Raw genomic sequence first — 17,454 nt, forward strand, 5'->3', positions numbered from 1 at the left:
GGCAACATGCAAAGAGTTAGTACCAACAAGAAATGAACAGGGTAATTTGAAGATCATCAACAAAGGGAAGGCACCTCAGGAAAGACTTCTTTTAAAGAAAGTAGGATTTTTAGATGGGAACTGAAAGAAGCCAGGGATGCCAGCAGGTGGAGTTGAGCAGGGAGATTGCTTTAGGTGAGAGGGACAGCCATGAAAATTTCTGAAATTGAGATGTGGAGTGTCTTGTGGAACAAAGCAATGTCATTGAATCATGGAGTAAGTGAGGAATAAAATGTGTAAGGAAATTGAAAAGATCAGAGGAATCCAGTTTATGAAGAATTTTGTATTAGATCCTCAAGTCAATGGAGTTTATTGAACAAGGTTAAAAAGGCCAGACCTGCCACTCGTTAGGAAAATCACTTTTGGTAGCTCTATGTAGCATAGTTTAGAATGGGGGGGAGACTTGAGGCCAGTATACTTCCCCAACAGGTGTGAGATGATGTGGGACATATGTCAGAGGATAGAAAGAAGCACATTCAGATGTTTAGAAGGTTGAAAGGACAGGCTTTGCAACTGATTGGACATGGCAGGTGTGAGAAAACTCTAAGATGGCACCTTGGCGTGACCTGGGAACTGGGACTATGCCTTTTTTGATAGCTAGGCTATATACCTGATGCAAATTATATGCTTAACAAATGTTTTTTCATTTCAAGAATTGCTAGAAAAAATGATCACCTCGTGACCAAGATTCTTGTGATGAGGCTTTTATTAAAAATCACTGGCCAAGTCTTTGGACACCAGACCCACAGTTGGTCTCTAGGCTAAGGACCCAAGCCTTTCCCACTTGGTAGAACCAACAAAGCTGTATTTTGTTGGCAGAATCTTTGAGAACATGAGCCAGCTCTGTACTGTGGCCACAGAGGGAGATTTTAGTGCAGGAATAAGGCACACAAATACCATCCCAGGTCAGATTCCAATGAGTCTAGTTATATTGTGCAGCCATACCCTCTCACCAAATGTCCTTTTGTGTTCATTGTTAAATCCAGAAGCTTAAAACATAGTCCATCCCCTTCTGAATTCCCCCAAATAGTTATTAGGCAGTGAATTTACTCAAGTTTTTCTTGAATATTTTCTTGCCTACACCATTCTTTGGGATAAATTTATTTCCACACTGTATGATGATAATTTGTACTAAAACCACTTAATTCAACCCTCAAGAGATACTGAAGTTTACTGGAGTATAATTGAATCTTAAATTTACTTTTTAATGATGAAATTTTATGAGAAATTCTTTTTTTTTTAATCTTCCACATTAATCTTTTCTTATTCCTTTGTACCTTTGATCATTTTAGTTATCTTTTTTAGACCATCTCTATCCATCTTGAGGTAGAGATAAAAATCAAACAGTATTTCACTTGAATACAAACTATACTTTTCTAAATGTCACAAATGTTTTGTTTCCAATGACCTTTTATTTCTCTGTGTTTTGTTGGCCTTTTAAGGCCTCTAGAGCACATTGTACAAATTGGGAAATATAATTAACCATAGCTCCTGTTTGGAGCTCACAACCTTACAAATGCTTTTTCCTCATGCTTTATATCTAGTTGCCTCCAATACTGATCCCAGTTAACACAATTTGTTAATCTTCCTCTGTTCAGAGAATTGCCTTTTTAGCAGTCTCTTCTTCCCTGTCTTTGCATCCTTCTCCCTGTCCTCTAGCCATAATCAAATCTTTCCTGTCCTGTGTCATGTTTTCTGTTACTTTGAAACACACTGGGTATATGCTGGGCTTCCAGTTAGATTATAAATTCCTCCAAATGAGAAATGTATTTTCTGATTTTACCTCTCCTCTCATGCTTCCCTTCAATACAGGACATAATGCCCAGTATGTTACAATTGGGGAATGATCAATAAATATTTTTGGCTGAATGACTTGACTGAAGTATAGAAAATGTGTATTAACCAACAATTTAGTAGTTTGAATTTCATTGCTTCTGTTCTGTTGTTATTCAGGTCAGCAAGGACACCTTCTAATGACTTCCTCAGAATCTAGCTCATCAGCATCAGTAGAGAAACTAAGAGCACAGCTTCTGCAATCCCAGAGTGAACTGAGTAATTCAAAGCAAGAATATGAAGAATTTAAAGAGCTCACCAAGTAAGTTGTATTTTGTACAAACTACTTACCACACCTTTTATCAGATGGATAATTAATCTGCACCTTTTTCTAATACTGATGTATGTCAGCAATTGTAATGTTAATTCCTTTAGACTTGATATCCTATATGTGACTTTCAATATTAATCATGTGTACTTGGAGGTAGTCAAGGCCATTGTTTTATTTCTTCCTGAAATATAAATGGACTGACTTTTCCAGCTCTCTATTATTCTAGAGAATAGGCTAGTCCAAATTATACAAGTCTTCTTACTAATGGATGGATGTATTAACAATTATACTATTTTTGAATTTAATATTTTAAACCTTTATATGGCCCTAAAATGCTGTTTATGTGAAAGTATTACATCTTTAATTTTAAAAAATAAAATTTTTAATGGTGAATTTATGTTAGAATCAACTGGTTTTTATTATTTTATGTTACCAGTAGAAATTGTAGATTTCCAGACTTGGGGCCTAATTCTATTTTGTAAAGGAAAAATAAACTAGAATATAGCCAATCTTCATTTCTTCTCATTGGTCACATAAACTATGGCAAAATAAGTACATTGATATTTCGATGATATATAAACAGGAAGAGACAGCTGGAACTGGAGTCAGAGCTTCAATCCCTGCGTAAAGCAAATCGGAGCCTGGAGAGCATTTTAGAGGCCACCAAAGCATCCAAGCGCCAGGAAGTGTCTCAGTTGAATAAGATCCATGCAGAGACACTGAAGGTAGGCAGGTCTGGGTGGGAAGAAGTGGGGCGAAGTCACTCTTGTTATCATCAGCCAGTTGTTGCCTCATCTTACTGTCTATTCTCAACCACTTTTTCTATGCATCCTCTCCAGCTTCAGGACAGAGTTTTCTGTTTAGCCAGAAATCATCCTGGCCTGGTCAGTGTACCAAGTCTCTCTCTCTCTGCTTGTCTGCCTCTCAGACATAGAAGGAAAAGAAGCTATGATGGTGGAAGGGCATTGGAAAACATGAAGAGTTTGTGACATTTACTGCTTTTCAAAGTCAAAATGTCAGGCTTAATGTGAAAGATGAAACAGAATATGCCAGAAAAGGGAGAGGAAGTTATAATTTCAGATTAACTGGCTGTTCTGCCAAATCCTTTTAAAAGTTGATTACTTAATCAATAAGAATAAGTGGCTGTTTTCTTACATTATGTTAAACTCTCCTTTTTATTTATTCCTGTTTATAATTGTCATGGGTAACTTTATCTTCTTCCTTTTTCATTATTTAGTTGAAAATTACATTCTTCATTAAAATAATATTTCAAACTAGATTTTAGCTATTCTCCAGTAGAATGTAAGCTCCTTGAGAGCAAGCATTGGTTCCTGTTTGTCTAAACTCTTGGTGCTCAGCACAGTGACTCATGATGCCTGGTGGGTGCACTTAACATGTGATTTTTGAATTGAAATCGATTCATATCACATATTAACAGAAAAAAGTGGCCTAACATCTTTTTAAAATGAGAAGTATTAAAGATAGCCCTAACATTTTGAACATGAGTGTGACCAGTGGAATCATAGATGCAAATCATGAAGGAAAAAGGAATACCTTGAGTCAAGTCTTGAACATGTTGAACTTTGAATGCTTCTGAGGGAAATCTCGGGGGGGGGGGGGGGGGGTGAGATTTAGCAGATAATCAGAACTATAGAATTGGAGTTCGGTAAAATAATCAAGACCACAGGCATCAATTTAGACATCACAATCAACAGTCATGCATGAGAGATGGTTATTAAAGTCATGGGATCAGATTGCTTAGGGGGAAAGTATAGAAAGAGAAGAAGGGTTGAAGGCCAGGACTTTAAGGATGTCCATTTGAGGAGTCCAAGAGAGGAGATGAAACAACTAAGGAAACCAAGGAGGATTGGTTAGACAAGTGGGAGGACAAACCATAAAAGTTCAAGACAAAAAAAGAGATCCAGAAATAAGAGGACAGGAGACAGTGTCACTGCAGAGAGATCAAGGAGGAAGAAGAGGCCAGTGATTTTCTACATTTACCATACATTCCTTCTAGAAATCAAGATTTTTTTCTTAGAGCCTATTATAGCCAAAAAAATTTAGAGTTTGATTTCTTACCTTCATATAATATACCTTACAATGAAACATGTCTTCTCACAGTTTTTAAATTATGATGTTAATATGTACTAATGCTGCATTTCTTTTTTTTTTTACACCAGATCATAACGACGCCTACCAAGGCTTATCAGCTTCGATCTCGATTAGTACCTCGACTGAGTCCAGATATCTTAAACTCTAGCTCCAGGGACAGTCAGAACACAAATGACTTGGATACTGATATATTCAATGAGCCAGTTCCTCCAGACATGAATGAACAGGCTTGCGAAGCCATTTCTGAGGAACTTAAAGTGGTTCAGGTAATTTGTTGCCTAAAGAAGGGAAATGGAGGCTCTTCTTTTTTAGTTATTTATCCTGAATTTTAACTATTTAATTTCTTACTGTGTTAAAATTATATTTAAAGATTATCCTTAATGTGCTATAATTAGAAAGTTGTATTGGAGCAGCTAGGTGGCTCAGTATATTGCAAGTTAGGTAAAGGTTTAAAAAAATAAAAGATGATAATGATTAGGCAGTTTCTCAGAAAGGGATTGCTTCAGCCCTCAGCTTTAGTAAAAACTTAGGATTTGCTGGCATGTATTTAATTTTACTCTAATAACTTGAGTCTAAAATCAGTTACCATAGAAACTTAGATTGTGTTGCCTTCCTGTTCCCGAGAAGGAATTTTAAAACCCCATAGTTAATCCAGAATTTTAATGATTAGTTTTAGAAATTGATACTTTGCCAAGTTAACATTCTGAAAAATCCAGTGGTGATTCTGAAAACTTCAGATCTTTTCTGCGCCACAGTGCACCTTTGCCTCCTTTGGGTTTTTTTAGTAAATTTTTGTGGCATTTCAGCTTATGATGAGGATTGGCCCAATGGAGGAGCATTTATAACACCAGGTGCAGAGCAATGAGGCACACACTGGGATACCAGTAGAAAAGGAAGACAGCTAGGAAGGTTTGGCCAGCCACAGGGTAGGTAGTAAGCCACAGTGGACTAAGGCTAAGGGGTAAGGCCTTGGCTGCCATAGTACATGGCTAGTTGGGCCCTTCTTCTCCAAGTCCTAACCTGTGATGGAAGATGGAAGAGAGTTAAGAAAGCCTCTAGGTTTACCTCTGGTTGGGGAGGAGCTGGAGGTTGGTAACAGCATCTTGATGGAGTTGAACATGGAAATTAAAAAGGAGAACAGTTCCATGTAATGTCTGCACCAGTTGGGCCCTTTCTCGTCCCTTTGGGATCTGGACAATTCATAACTGCCCCTCAGGGGCTGCTCCTGTTAGTAGGAAGGAAGGAAGCACCTATTAAGCACCTACTGTATGCCAGGCAAAGTACTAAGTGCTTTACAGATATTACCTTTTTTGATTCTTAAAACAACCCTGGGAAGAAGGTGTTATCATCATCCCCATTTTATATTTGAAGAACCTGAGGCAGGCAGCATTGAAGACTTGCCCACAGTCATCCAGCTAGAAAATGAGATTGGATTTGAACTTTGGAATCTTCCTGACTCTAGACCCCACGTTCTGCCCTGAGGCATTACCTAACAACCTAATCATAGTAGAGGCACAATTTGTGTTCACTGTCCAAAAGCCTTTATCTCTGAATTGGCCTTTTTTTCACTTCTTCAGGAACAACTGAGTGTTCTTCAGACAAAGCTGGATGAAAAGGAAAGTACAAACATGAAACTTCAGCAGCATATTGACAAATTAGAGCATCATTCCACACAAACCCAGGAGGTACATCATTGCACAACATGGGTCGTAACATAAGAGTGTTAAGTAATGAAAAAATGTGCATGACTTTGTTACTAAAGGAAAAAATAAAGAAAGACATCTAAAATTTTATGAAACATGTGACTCCTGCAATGACTTCTAATGTAGTACGATAAGCCTAGTAATTTTTGCCCATCATCTTATTTTCCATAAATGTTCAAGATAAAATGTGAATCATTTTTATTTTTAAATTTTTTCTCCTTCTGGGGCAATTCAGATGTAATGAATGTCTTGATTTTTTTCTTACTGTTGAGAAGACCTTAAATATAGTTCTTTACATAGTGAATTATTTTAGATATAGTTTGACATTCCTCTGTTCTCTTAACTTTGATATTTTTTCCAAAGCTCTTCTCTTCAGAAAGAACTGAATGGCAAAAACAGCAGCAAGAGTATCTTACACAATTGAGTTCCCTTGAAAAACAACTTCAAGATGCTCATGGCAAGAATGAATGTGAGTGTTTTTAATTTGGTACTTGATTAGGTTGACTTTCTTTTATGTGACTGGATTCAAATTTTGTGGGATTTTGTCTCTTGCTATTAGGAATGTTAGTCTTCATGGTTTATTTGTGTTTTTTGCTGAGGCTAGACTACTCATTTTTATTGTAACAAGTCAAATAATCATAGTATATCCTTTGAAGCAATCTTCTCAAATATGTCACATTGTCACAATTTAAAATGTTTATGCTGCCTTGAAAAATGCCTATAGAATATTGTGTGTAAATTCTTGAGTCTTTTACTTCTCTCCTCCCATGCTTATATCTGTGATACCATGGATATAAGCATTCCCACTAGAGATACAGACTGTGATGCATCTGTGACTTCTTTTCCTGTGACTTGTCCATATTGTCTTGTTGGTCTTCAAATGTTTCCCCAGACATGTTGATAGCCACTCTTGAGCTCTTTGACTTAGCATGGAAACCAACAGAGCACATAGGCACTCATCAATTAATTACCCATTTTTGCTACAAAGCTATCTCACTTTTTTATTTGTCAATCTCTGATAATATCTTTTACACTGTTTCTTTGGTGCAGTTTGTTTTTAGTCCTTGGAACCTATTCATTCCTGCCATGTACCTTTGTATTTGTTGTTTTGGTGATTTGAGATAGGTAATACTTATTATTTTAGGAAAAATCCATTTATTTTTATGTTTTCTCATATTTTTAATAGGAATGGCATTTTGTTTTTTTAAAAAAAAGCTTTTTCTGAATCTATTGAGATAACCATATGATTTTTGTTGACTTTTTTTTTTTTTGGTCATGAGGTCATTGTGTATGATTTGTGTTAAAAGGAATTTGGTTTTGGCCTAGTTACCAGACAGTTTTCATAATATTGGATTTAACTGTTCTTTAAATGTTTGTTAGAATTCTCTTGTGCATCTATCTGGTCTTGGGGAATTTTTGTTAAGGAGCTCATTTATGACTTGTTCAATTTCCTTTTCTAATATAGGGAATATTCTGTTACTCTTCTGTTAATTTGGGCAATTTATATTTTTGTAAATATGTATCCATTCACTTAGATCATTAGACTTATTGACATCTAATATATGTTATGGATAATATATAATTAATATATTAATAGTGATATATGGTATAATTATATAAATAACTTCTAATAATTGCTTTTATTTCTTCTTCATTGGTAGTGAATTCACCCTTTTCATTTTTAATACTAATAATATAGTTTTTTTAATCAGATTAATCAATGGTTTGTCTTTTTTTCTTCATAAAACTAATTCCTAGTTTTATTTTTTTCAACCATTTTCTTTCAATCTTATTTATTTTCCTTTGATTTTCAGGTTTCCAATTTATTGTTTAATTGGGGATTTTTTATTAGGTCCTTTTTTTTTTCAGTTTCATGCTCAATTCTTTATTTTATTGATGCAAGCATTTGGAGATGAAAGTTTTCCCCAAAATTCCACTTTGGCTGTGTCCCATAAATTTCAAATGTTATCTCATTGTTACTCTCTTTAATGAAATTATTGACTTTCTATGATTTGTTTTTGGCCCGCTCATCTTTAGGATTATATTTTTAAATTTCCAATTAATTTTTAATCTATCTTTCCAATGCTCTTTATCAAATATAATCTTGTTGCATCTTCATCTGAAAATGATACATTTACTATTTCTGATTTCCTTCATTTGGTTGTAAAATTTCATGCCCTAATACATGATCAATTGTTGTGTAGGTTCTGTGTATTACTGAGGAAAAGGCATATATTCCTTTCTGCCTCCACTTTTCTCCAGAGGTCTGTCATATCTAACATTTCTAAAATTCTATTCATCTCCTTAACTTATATACTATCGGGGGAATCAGGAACCAAAGCTTGAAAGATCTAAGAGAGAGAGGGGACAGATAAAAAGAAGTACTACTTCCTCTTAGGTAGAGCTACACAAGGGAAGGTGAGAGATTTGACCAAAGTCCAAAGCTGAAAGGTAAGGCAGAAATCCCCTTCAGTCTCTGGTTTCTGATTTCTTCCCTTGATAGATATCCTCATCCCCTTAGTACATTAAATGAATGAGATGTTCAGTTTCTTCTGGATTAATAAGATCTATTTATTCTTTTTGGTATTTGGTAGGTTTAGGATAGAGAGAAAACTAGGAAATTCCTAATTTATATTTTAATCTAAATTCTCCTCAGGGGTTGAGAGCTCAGATCTGGGGACCTGAGTCCCTGATGAGATTGTGGAGTCAGGCTGTTGTATTTTCCTAATATAGAGAGATGTACAGTTATCGAAGAGATCAATTGAAAATCTTCTTGGGTGGATAGTCTCTTATCTTCCCTAAAGGGAAAATGTCTCTATCTACCACTACTGATTGGCTAATCTGATTTCTTCAGATAGATGAGGGATCTCAACAAGTTGAGCTCAGCAAGATGCTCCTCTCTCTTCCAGTTCAAAAGAGAGAAGAAGAAGCCTTTCTCCAACTGCTGATCTGCTTTTCTTGGCTAGAGGTTCTGACCCCATTCCCCATTGCCAGCAGAATTCCATTCTCTTCCTGCATGAGGTTTTCCAAACCAAGTCTTTGCAATGCAGACTGTACCTCTCTCATCCACACTTATTTCTTGTTTATATTTATCTAGTTCTGAGAGGCAAAAGTTGAGGTCCCCTGCTAGTATAGTTTTACTCTATTTCCTCCTATAGCTCATAACTTTCCTTTAAGAATTTAGATCCTATACCATTTGGTGCATATGTTTACTATGGATATTACTTTATTGCCTATGATACCTTTTAGCAAAATGATGTTTCCCTGATTATCTTTTATTTAGATTCCTTTGCTTTTGCTTTGTCAGATAGCATGATTGCTACCCCTGCTTTTAATTTTTTACTTCAGCTTAAATATAATACATTCTGCTTTAGTTCCTTATCTTTGCTCTGTATATGTCTCTCGACTTCAAGTGTATTCTTGTAGACAACATATTATAGGATTTTGGTTTTTAATCTACTCTACCATCTATATCCATTTTATGGGTGAATACATTCCATTTCACATTCACAGTTATGATTACTTACTGTGTATTCCTTCTATCCTCTTTTTTGCCCCCTGTTTAACTTTTTCTCTCTCTTTTCAACTTGTCCTTCCTTGAAAATATTTGTTGCTGACCTCAGTCTCTCCCAGTTCAACTCTCCTATCAGCCCCTACCTTCTCTTATCCCTCCTCCTCTTATTTCCCTATAATATAAAACAAATTTCTATATTCAACTGAGAGTGTTATTCCCTCTTTGAGCCAATTCAGATTGAGTGTAAAGTTTAAGCATTGCCCACTACCACTTCCATCTTCCCTTCAACTGTAAAAGCTCTTTCACTCCACTTTTATGTAAAAATTTATCTCATTTTTACCTCTTCTCTTCCCCCTTCTCTCATCCTTTTTTCTCTTTACTTCATTTTTTTTTAGCGGTCAACCCATCAACATTAACTCATGCCTGTGCCCTCTTTGTAGACTCCTAACTGCCCTAATAATAATAAAATTCTTAGGAGTTATAAGTATCATCTTCCCATGTACATAGATCTTGTTTTCTTACTATAAAATGGTTTATGGGAGGGGAAGTGGAACCAAGATGACAGCTTAGTAACAGCAAAAGCTAAAACTGCTCTGACAATCCTTTACAAAATGGTTTATGGCATAGCAATGGCATGGTGGCTGGAGACCCAAGAAGATTTGAGTACCTCTGACTAGCTATGTGACCCTGCACAAGGGATAAACTCAGTCTCATTTTCCTGATTTGTAAAACGGGAATAATAATATCAACTACTTCAAAGGTCATTGGGAAAATCAAATGCAAAAATATACATAAAGCACTTTGCAAACTTTAGACCATGGTTTGTCCCTTTGGTGTCATCTCACACCCCATATCCATTTTCTTCATACCTATCTCTCTCCCTCTTCTTCTCCCTCTCCTTCCTCTTTGCCTCTGGGTCTCCATCTTTCTCCTTCCCCCAACCCCAAGTGGTTCTCCCCTCCATATTTTTTGAAATCCGAGGATATTTTTCTCTCTGCCATTCCACAATATACTACATCTCTCAATTCCATCCTGTATCACTAGCCTATCCCTCATTCCTGGAACGATCACTCGCCTGATCTCTGGCTCCTTGTTTGCTTTACTTCCTTCAAATCTCAATTGAGATCCCACTTTCTAGAAGATTATCTTCCCTTTCTCCATGTTTGTACATAGTTGTTTACAAGTTTTTATCTCTGAGCCTTGTGCTTGGCAAGTGCATGGCACATATTAAATGATTGACTATCATATCCATGCCACAGTGTGGCATTAAAATAGATTTGTACTAGAGGTAAAATAATTAATCTTAAAAAATTAATATTGTTTTTCAGTCATGACAAGTGAAATACGTGACCTGCGTATAGTTCTTCAGTCTGCAGATAAGGAGTTATCTTCAGTGAAACTCGAATGCAATTTATTAAGAGAAAATCAGGAAAAGGAACTCGGTCAACTTTCCCAAAGACATATGGATGTACAACTCCAATTAGATAATGTCAGGTATTGCATTTTTGGCATGGATAAAGTTGCCTGATAATTCACATGACTGATTATACAAATCTTATTGTGAGTTATTGGATAGAGCTTTGTCTATAAGTGACTTAAAATTGAACATTAATTTTTTATTGTTCATTTCAATTATTTCCAAAGCTTACTCTGTCCTAAGCAATATTTGATTTGCCTTGTCATTGTTTCCCTTATCTATACTCTAGCTTGCTTTGAAGAAATAACATAGGTTTCAGTGCTTTGAGCAATCCTGGAGTAGAACGAGACTGGGTTCAGAATAGGAAGGCCTAGATTTGAGTTGCAGCTCTTCTACTTTCTGCTATGTGCCCTTGGACCTCAACATCTCTGAATGTGTTTCATCCACTATGAAACGGGGATACTCGTACTATATGACATTTAAATAAGTTGGCATTGCTGACTTGGCAGAGCATTCATTGTAAATCAGGTTATGTTTCTCATTCAATAAGCATTTGTTATTTACTTTGTTCTAAGTTCTTTACCTAAAAAGTTAGACATTATGCAGGAATGGGTATGCCTTAAGCCCAGAAATGTTGGCTAGAACCTTATTATGATGGGCGTTAAAAACCAAACAGAAGAGTTTGTATTCTATTTTAGAGGCAAGGGGAAGTCACTGGAGTTTTTTGAGCAAGGAAATGAAGTGATCAATGCTGTGCTTTAGGAAAAAATGTCAGTTTGGCAACTGTGTGAAGGATCTGTTGGAAAGTGAAGAAAATAGAAGCAGGGAGACTGATTAAGAGGTTCTTGCAATAATTCATGTGCGAGATTTAAATTAGGGCAATGAGTCTCTGGGTGAGGAAGAAGATAGTGGGTGAGGAGACATATTGTGGGACAGAATCTCATATTTGTGGTAACTTCAAAAAATAATTTTGTTGCATTTGATTTTTTTTTCTCTTCCCACACAGATGTCACATGTTTCTGAATATAAATTAAGTAACAATTTAGTAATAAATTAACCCTAGTAAAGGCCTGGGTTTAGTTTATCTCCATAGCAATGCATTTAATTCACTTAAAGCAAAATTTTCTTCATAATTTAAAAGGAGTCCCAGTCATTGCTAAAAGATCATTGTAAGCTGGTATATTATATCAATGGTAACATTCATTCACAACCAACCAATAATGTAGACAGTGCGTGTTTTTTTTCCTATTTTACAGTCAGAGAAACATGCTGAGAGTTCAAACAACTCACCCAAATTTACACAGTAAATATCTATCAGATGGAACTCCTCAAATCCAGATATCCTGATTCTTAGTCCTATATACTTCTAGTATGAAAAAGTGAATATAATCACTACTCTCCATTATCTGAAGAGTGGTGAAGATTCCTTAGAGGCTTCTAATATTTTTAAAACAAACAAAACAATCTTTTCTTCCTTACATGTCATAAACTCCAGGATTGATTCTAGCTCTGCCCCTAATATATCACTGTGGACTTTTCCTGATAAAATGAGAGGACTGAATTAGATAATCAATTACTTAGAGCCTTTTCTACTCTGTATCTACTATCCTGTTACCCAGCAGAGTAAAATGTTTGCAGGATTTTGAAGACTGGTTTCTGAATCCTTGATTTGCCACTTACTGCCTGTATAACCTTGGGGAAAGTTAACTGACCTCTCTGGGCCTCAGTTTTCCTCATCTGTAAAATGAGGGAATTGAACTCAGTGGACCACTAAAGGTCCTTTCTAACAGTCTATGATCTCCAAGTTCTCTTCCATCTTCCCTTTATAATCCCATCAGCCTAAATACAAGTTCCCCTGTTAAGAGGACAGCAGCAAAAGAATCTGGAGCTTACTCTTAAGTTTAAATCAAACAAGCATTATAATGATAATTTTAAGTAGAAATCTTGTTTTAATCTTGCTTCAATTCTTAAGCCGACTATACTAACTATAATTTAAAACCTTTTCTTGCTGACTTAGGATCATTTTTTGAAAGTCATTTGGAATATTATGGCATAATACACCCTTAGGGGTTATTAAGGTCTGCGTGCTTCTTTGCTCCTCTACGTTTTTTGCCTCCCATACTGTTGTGCTTTTTAATATAGTGTCTGGGGTTTTTTTGTAACTTTTTTCACCAACTCTATTCATGTTAGTTGTCACTTCATGCTGTTGTCAATGTATTTTTCTTAAGCAGATCTCTTCTATTTTCTTTTTTTTTCTTTTTTTTTGCTTTCTAATATTCCTTGTTAGAATAAACTGGAGGGCGGGGGGACTTTATTAGAACTATATCTGAAGTAAGAGTAAATTCAAGTAGGTTCTATAAAATTTAAATTAATATCCAATAACTCTAAGTATTATATTTTATGTTTATTAATAATCACTTGAAGTAGAAAGAAAATAAACTAAGAAATAGAAGTTCAAACCTAATTATCTAATAAAAAGTAAACCCATATGTGTAGATTCTCCTGCCTGGATTAAAACCAGCTTTCCCAGTCTCGATCAGGGGAAAAGAGAGTGAGAGGGCAGAGCTACACAAAACTCAGATCCTCCCTAAATTGGCATGTATCATGAGAAAGAACATAGGAAGCTGGGAAAGAGAGTTCCTGGGAAGCAAATTTCTAATTATAAAATTCTGAATGAAGATGTGAAGGGCTCTTTGGTGGAAAAGTATATACACTTTCTGGATTTTATTTTTGGTCAGAAGCTATTTTAAGCTAAAGCAACTCCAGAAAAGTGAGTGAAAATGAGTATATTAATAAAGTATATTAATTTGAGTTGCAATTTGTTTTATCCAGAAGTTCCTTTTAAGAGTTAGCTTAGTATGCTTAATGATTTAAATGATTTAATTTTAAAAGCAATTTTTTTTACAAACTTAACTATTTTGTAAAGCCAGCCCTACCTGTAATGAAAGCATACTGGAGACTGCCAGAGAGGTAGCAAAGAAGCTGGCTTTCCTAGCTAACTTGTGCTCATTTTCCTGAAATGTGGTAGAAATAGCTTTCTCTCAAAATGAGTCAGACTCTGCCCTTTCCAATCTTCTCTAGCATGGAGAATGAACAAAGTAATGGATAGGGTAGAGATCTTTAAAAGATTACAATTCAAACTAAATTGTTAGGGGTCATCCATCTTGAAAAGTATTTGCTGTGGAACAACTGAGTTGCAATAATAGATCTCTAAATAATCTGAATAACTAAAATACATCAAATATCCTTATTTAACATTGTCATAATATTTTCATAATGAAGACTAGAGCATGAAAAATTGCTTGAAACAAAAGCCTGCCTGCAGGACTCCTATGATAACCTTCAGGAAGTGATGAAGTTTGAGACCGATCAGCTTTCAAAGGAACTCCAGGACAGCCAAGAAGCAAACGAGACTCTTCGAACTGACCTTAGTGTAAGGACATTGTACCCTAGGCCTATGCTTTTGTGTTCAGTTATCGCCTCTGGTGATGGGATCAGAATCTACAGTGCTCTATTTGAGGACTAGCATTCACACTCCCACCATGGCCTTTTGTTAGTGTCCATTTGCCAACTAGATATCCCAACAATCCATTGATGTGAGTGGGCATGAAACTCTTAAAGTGTTTTAAGTCTTCAAAATGTTATTAAAGCCATATGGCTTTACAGTTTTATTAAATATCCCCTCTGGAATGTTCAAAACTGAAACTTTGCCTTACCCTAAGGTTCCTCAGGATAATTCATTTTAGAGAGCTCTTCTAAATACAAGGCATTTCCTCCTCCTTTTCAGGGTTGTAGCTACTATATTCACTTAGGGGGTCATCATATATCACTATGCACTCAAATTCCAGGATTTTTAAAAATAAAATTTCCATGGTAAATATAAATTCTGAGTAAAATTGATCTAGAGAACTTGGAAAATGAATGGAAATATTATCACATGAACAAATATGGCATATTTAATGCAAAGAAAAGATTTGCCAATTTCTTTTGTATATTTTTAACTGCTTTTAGAAGGTAGCATGGTGTTGAAAAGTTGGAGTTGGTAGTTTAGAAGGTAGCATGGAGTTGAAAAGGTACACAATATGGCCTTCTAAATAAGGTTCTCATCATATATTGATTTCTTGCTCTCTCATCTTTGAAGAACTTGATTTTTTTTAGGCCCTTCCCTTTCGACTTAGAACTTATACTACGTAGGCAAAAGGGGTGAAATGACTTGCCCAGGGTCATACAGATAGGCAGTGTCCAAGATCAGATTTGAACCCAGGTCCTCTCCACTCAAGGCCTGATGCTTTATCCACTATCTGGCTGCCCCTTTATCTTTGAATTACTTGAAAGAACAATAGTTTGAAGGAAAGGAGAGCATTGTGCTTACATATATTGTCTTATGTCTTTCTGTTTACAGGGTTTAGATTTGTCTATTAATAACTGTAATCTAGCAAATGTTTACTAGGGACCTGGTGTTGGCAGGCCCTGGAAATACAAAGACATGGAGTAGACCTTGCCCTATTAGACCCAGAAGATCTACTGGGGTAAAACAATACACCCATGGAAGATTAAAATACAAATATTACAAAGCGATTTCCTCAGAGAAGGCAGTAGCACTGGGGAAACTCAGAATAAACTTCCTTTATAGGCTATAGCACTTGAGATGAACTTTGAAAGAATTCAGGAATCCTGAAGTAAAGGAGAGGAGAAAGCACATTCCAGCCATTATGAAGGTATAGAGGTGAAAAATTGGATTATTTGTCCTTGTGCAGCCAAAAGGCTGCAAAAAGGCTAATTGTAACATAGAGAATGTAAAGGAGAGTCTTATTTAGTTTGAAAAAGTGGCTAAAGCCAGATGATTAAGAGCTTTAAAAACCAAACAGTATATAATTTATCCTAGAGGCATGATGCAGCCCTGGGAGCTTTTTGAGCCCAGGATTGTACATTAACAATATAAATTTGACAGTTGTATGCATGAAGGACAATGGATTAAGGAAAGGGCCCTTGAAGGGCTAGGAGACCATTGAGGAGCTTATGTACTTTGGCTTTGTGAGTAAAAAGAAGGGAATGGTTTTGAGATATTTTATGGAGAAGTAACTGACAAAGGTGAACGATGGCAGCTGGATGGAGGGAGGGCAGTCAACAGCCTACTCCTACAAACCTGAGTGACTGGGAAGATAATGTTATCTTCACCAGAAGCAGAAAGTTAAGAAGAGGGGAGGTTTTGGTGGAGAAGATAATGAATTCTATTTTGGTCATGGTGAGTATCTACAGAACATCCAGTTGGAGGTATCCAGGAAGCAGTTGATAATGCAAGATTGGCATTTAGGTGAGACTATAGCTTGATGTATAGATCTAAATTTAAGCTACTGAAATTTTCTTGAATTGAGGGTTTATTCCATATAACTCTATGATCATTTTGATAATTTTATATCCCAGTTTTAAAACTTTCAGTGATTCCCTTGGCCTAGACACCATCTACAGTGCTCGATTGCTTATAAAATAGTATCTGTTTTTTTTAACTAGGCAGACCTGGTCATTGTGCTGTTCCCACTCCCACCCCCAGCCCGGAGCTTTTATCTTCCATAGATTTTTTTAGCAGCAGCCAGAATATTCTATTTGTTTCTCAAATGAGGCATAATGTTGCTCACACACTTTCCTTTCCATTTGGAAACCCTTTCTCTCTACCTCCAACCACTTGTCTGAATCCTACCCCTGTGTTCAAGACCTGTCTGAAGTCCCATTCAGTAAAGAATATCTCACATCTGTTTCCCTTGTTTTCTGAGTTATACTCGATACATAATAGGCTTCAGAAAATGTATTATTGATGTTAATATGCCTATAATTAAACTTTACAATTTGTGTCCTTTAGAATTTGTTGGAGCTTTTAGAAACAGAAAAAGAACGCAATATAAAGTTGATATCACAGTTGGAAGAAGACAAAGAAAATGATTCAAAGTGAGTATTGGTTAGTGCTTTTCCTTCAGATTTATAGAATATTTTAAATTTAATACCTTTAAATGTTTATTTCTGATTGTTAATACATTGCAAATAATAATTTTAAGGGTTTTCTAAATAAATATAGGTCCTCTTCATTTAACATTTAAAAGTTTGAATACATTTAATTTGTTAAATATTTACCATTTAGATATTATTGTTGCCTTTTGTTAAAAAGAAATTTAAAATTAAATTAAGACCATTAAACAGGTTAGATAATTAGTTTTTAAGTAGTCTAAGCTTCTCTGAAGTAATCAACATTGGATTTTGGGAAACTGAAAACAGCTATTTTTTAATATCTCTATCCCCACACTTTTATTTGATCTAAGCATCTATAATGATCATAGTGGGGAATCAAACCTAGAATTATCTCTTTAAGTATTGATTGCTTAGATTCATAGAATGTTGGTTTGAAGTAAGTCACTTACAAAATGCATTACTTCTCTTTCAGGAAGTTCTTGGAAGTTCTTGACACAGTACAACAGGAGAAGCAGAAAGAGATTGCTAAGTGTGAGCAGCAGGTAACTAGAATATAATTACACCAGTGTTGTAGATTTTGTGGTTCTTGATAGATATATTGGGG

At 35.6% G+C, this 17,454-nt stretch overlaps 1 protein-coding gene across 1 annotated transcript in view; it reads left to right on the forward strand.

Annotated features, from left to right (window-relative positions):
* KIF15 (kinesin family member 15) overlaps positions 1–17,454 on the forward strand; it is a 68,180-nt gene that overhangs the window by 26,936 nt on the left and 23,790 nt on the right. Inside the window, exons 15-23 of the mRNA XM_001379339.5 lie at positions 1,993–2,134; positions 2,727–2,868; positions 4,324–4,521; positions 5,833–5,940; positions 6,322–6,427; positions 10,801–10,966; positions 14,172–14,322; positions 16,747–16,832; positions 17,323–17,392. Of these exons, the coding sequence (XP_001379376.2) occupies positions 1,993–2,134; positions 2,727–2,868; positions 4,324–4,521; positions 5,833–5,940; positions 6,322–6,427; positions 10,801–10,966; positions 14,172–14,322; positions 16,747–16,832; positions 17,323–17,392 (1,169 nt within the window). The remainder of the gene's footprint in view (positions 1–1,992; positions 2,135–2,726; positions 2,869–4,323; positions 4,522–5,832; positions 5,941–6,321; positions 6,428–10,800; positions 10,967–14,171; positions 14,323–16,746; positions 16,833–17,322; positions 17,393–17,454) is intronic.

This window comes from Monodelphis domestica, chromosome 5, assembly GCF_027887165.1.
Source record: "Monodelphis domestica isolate mMonDom1 chromosome 5, mMonDom1.pri, whole genome shotgun sequence".
Lineage (NCBI taxonomy): Eukaryota > Metazoa > Chordata > Mammalia > Didelphimorphia > Didelphidae > Monodelphis > Monodelphis domestica.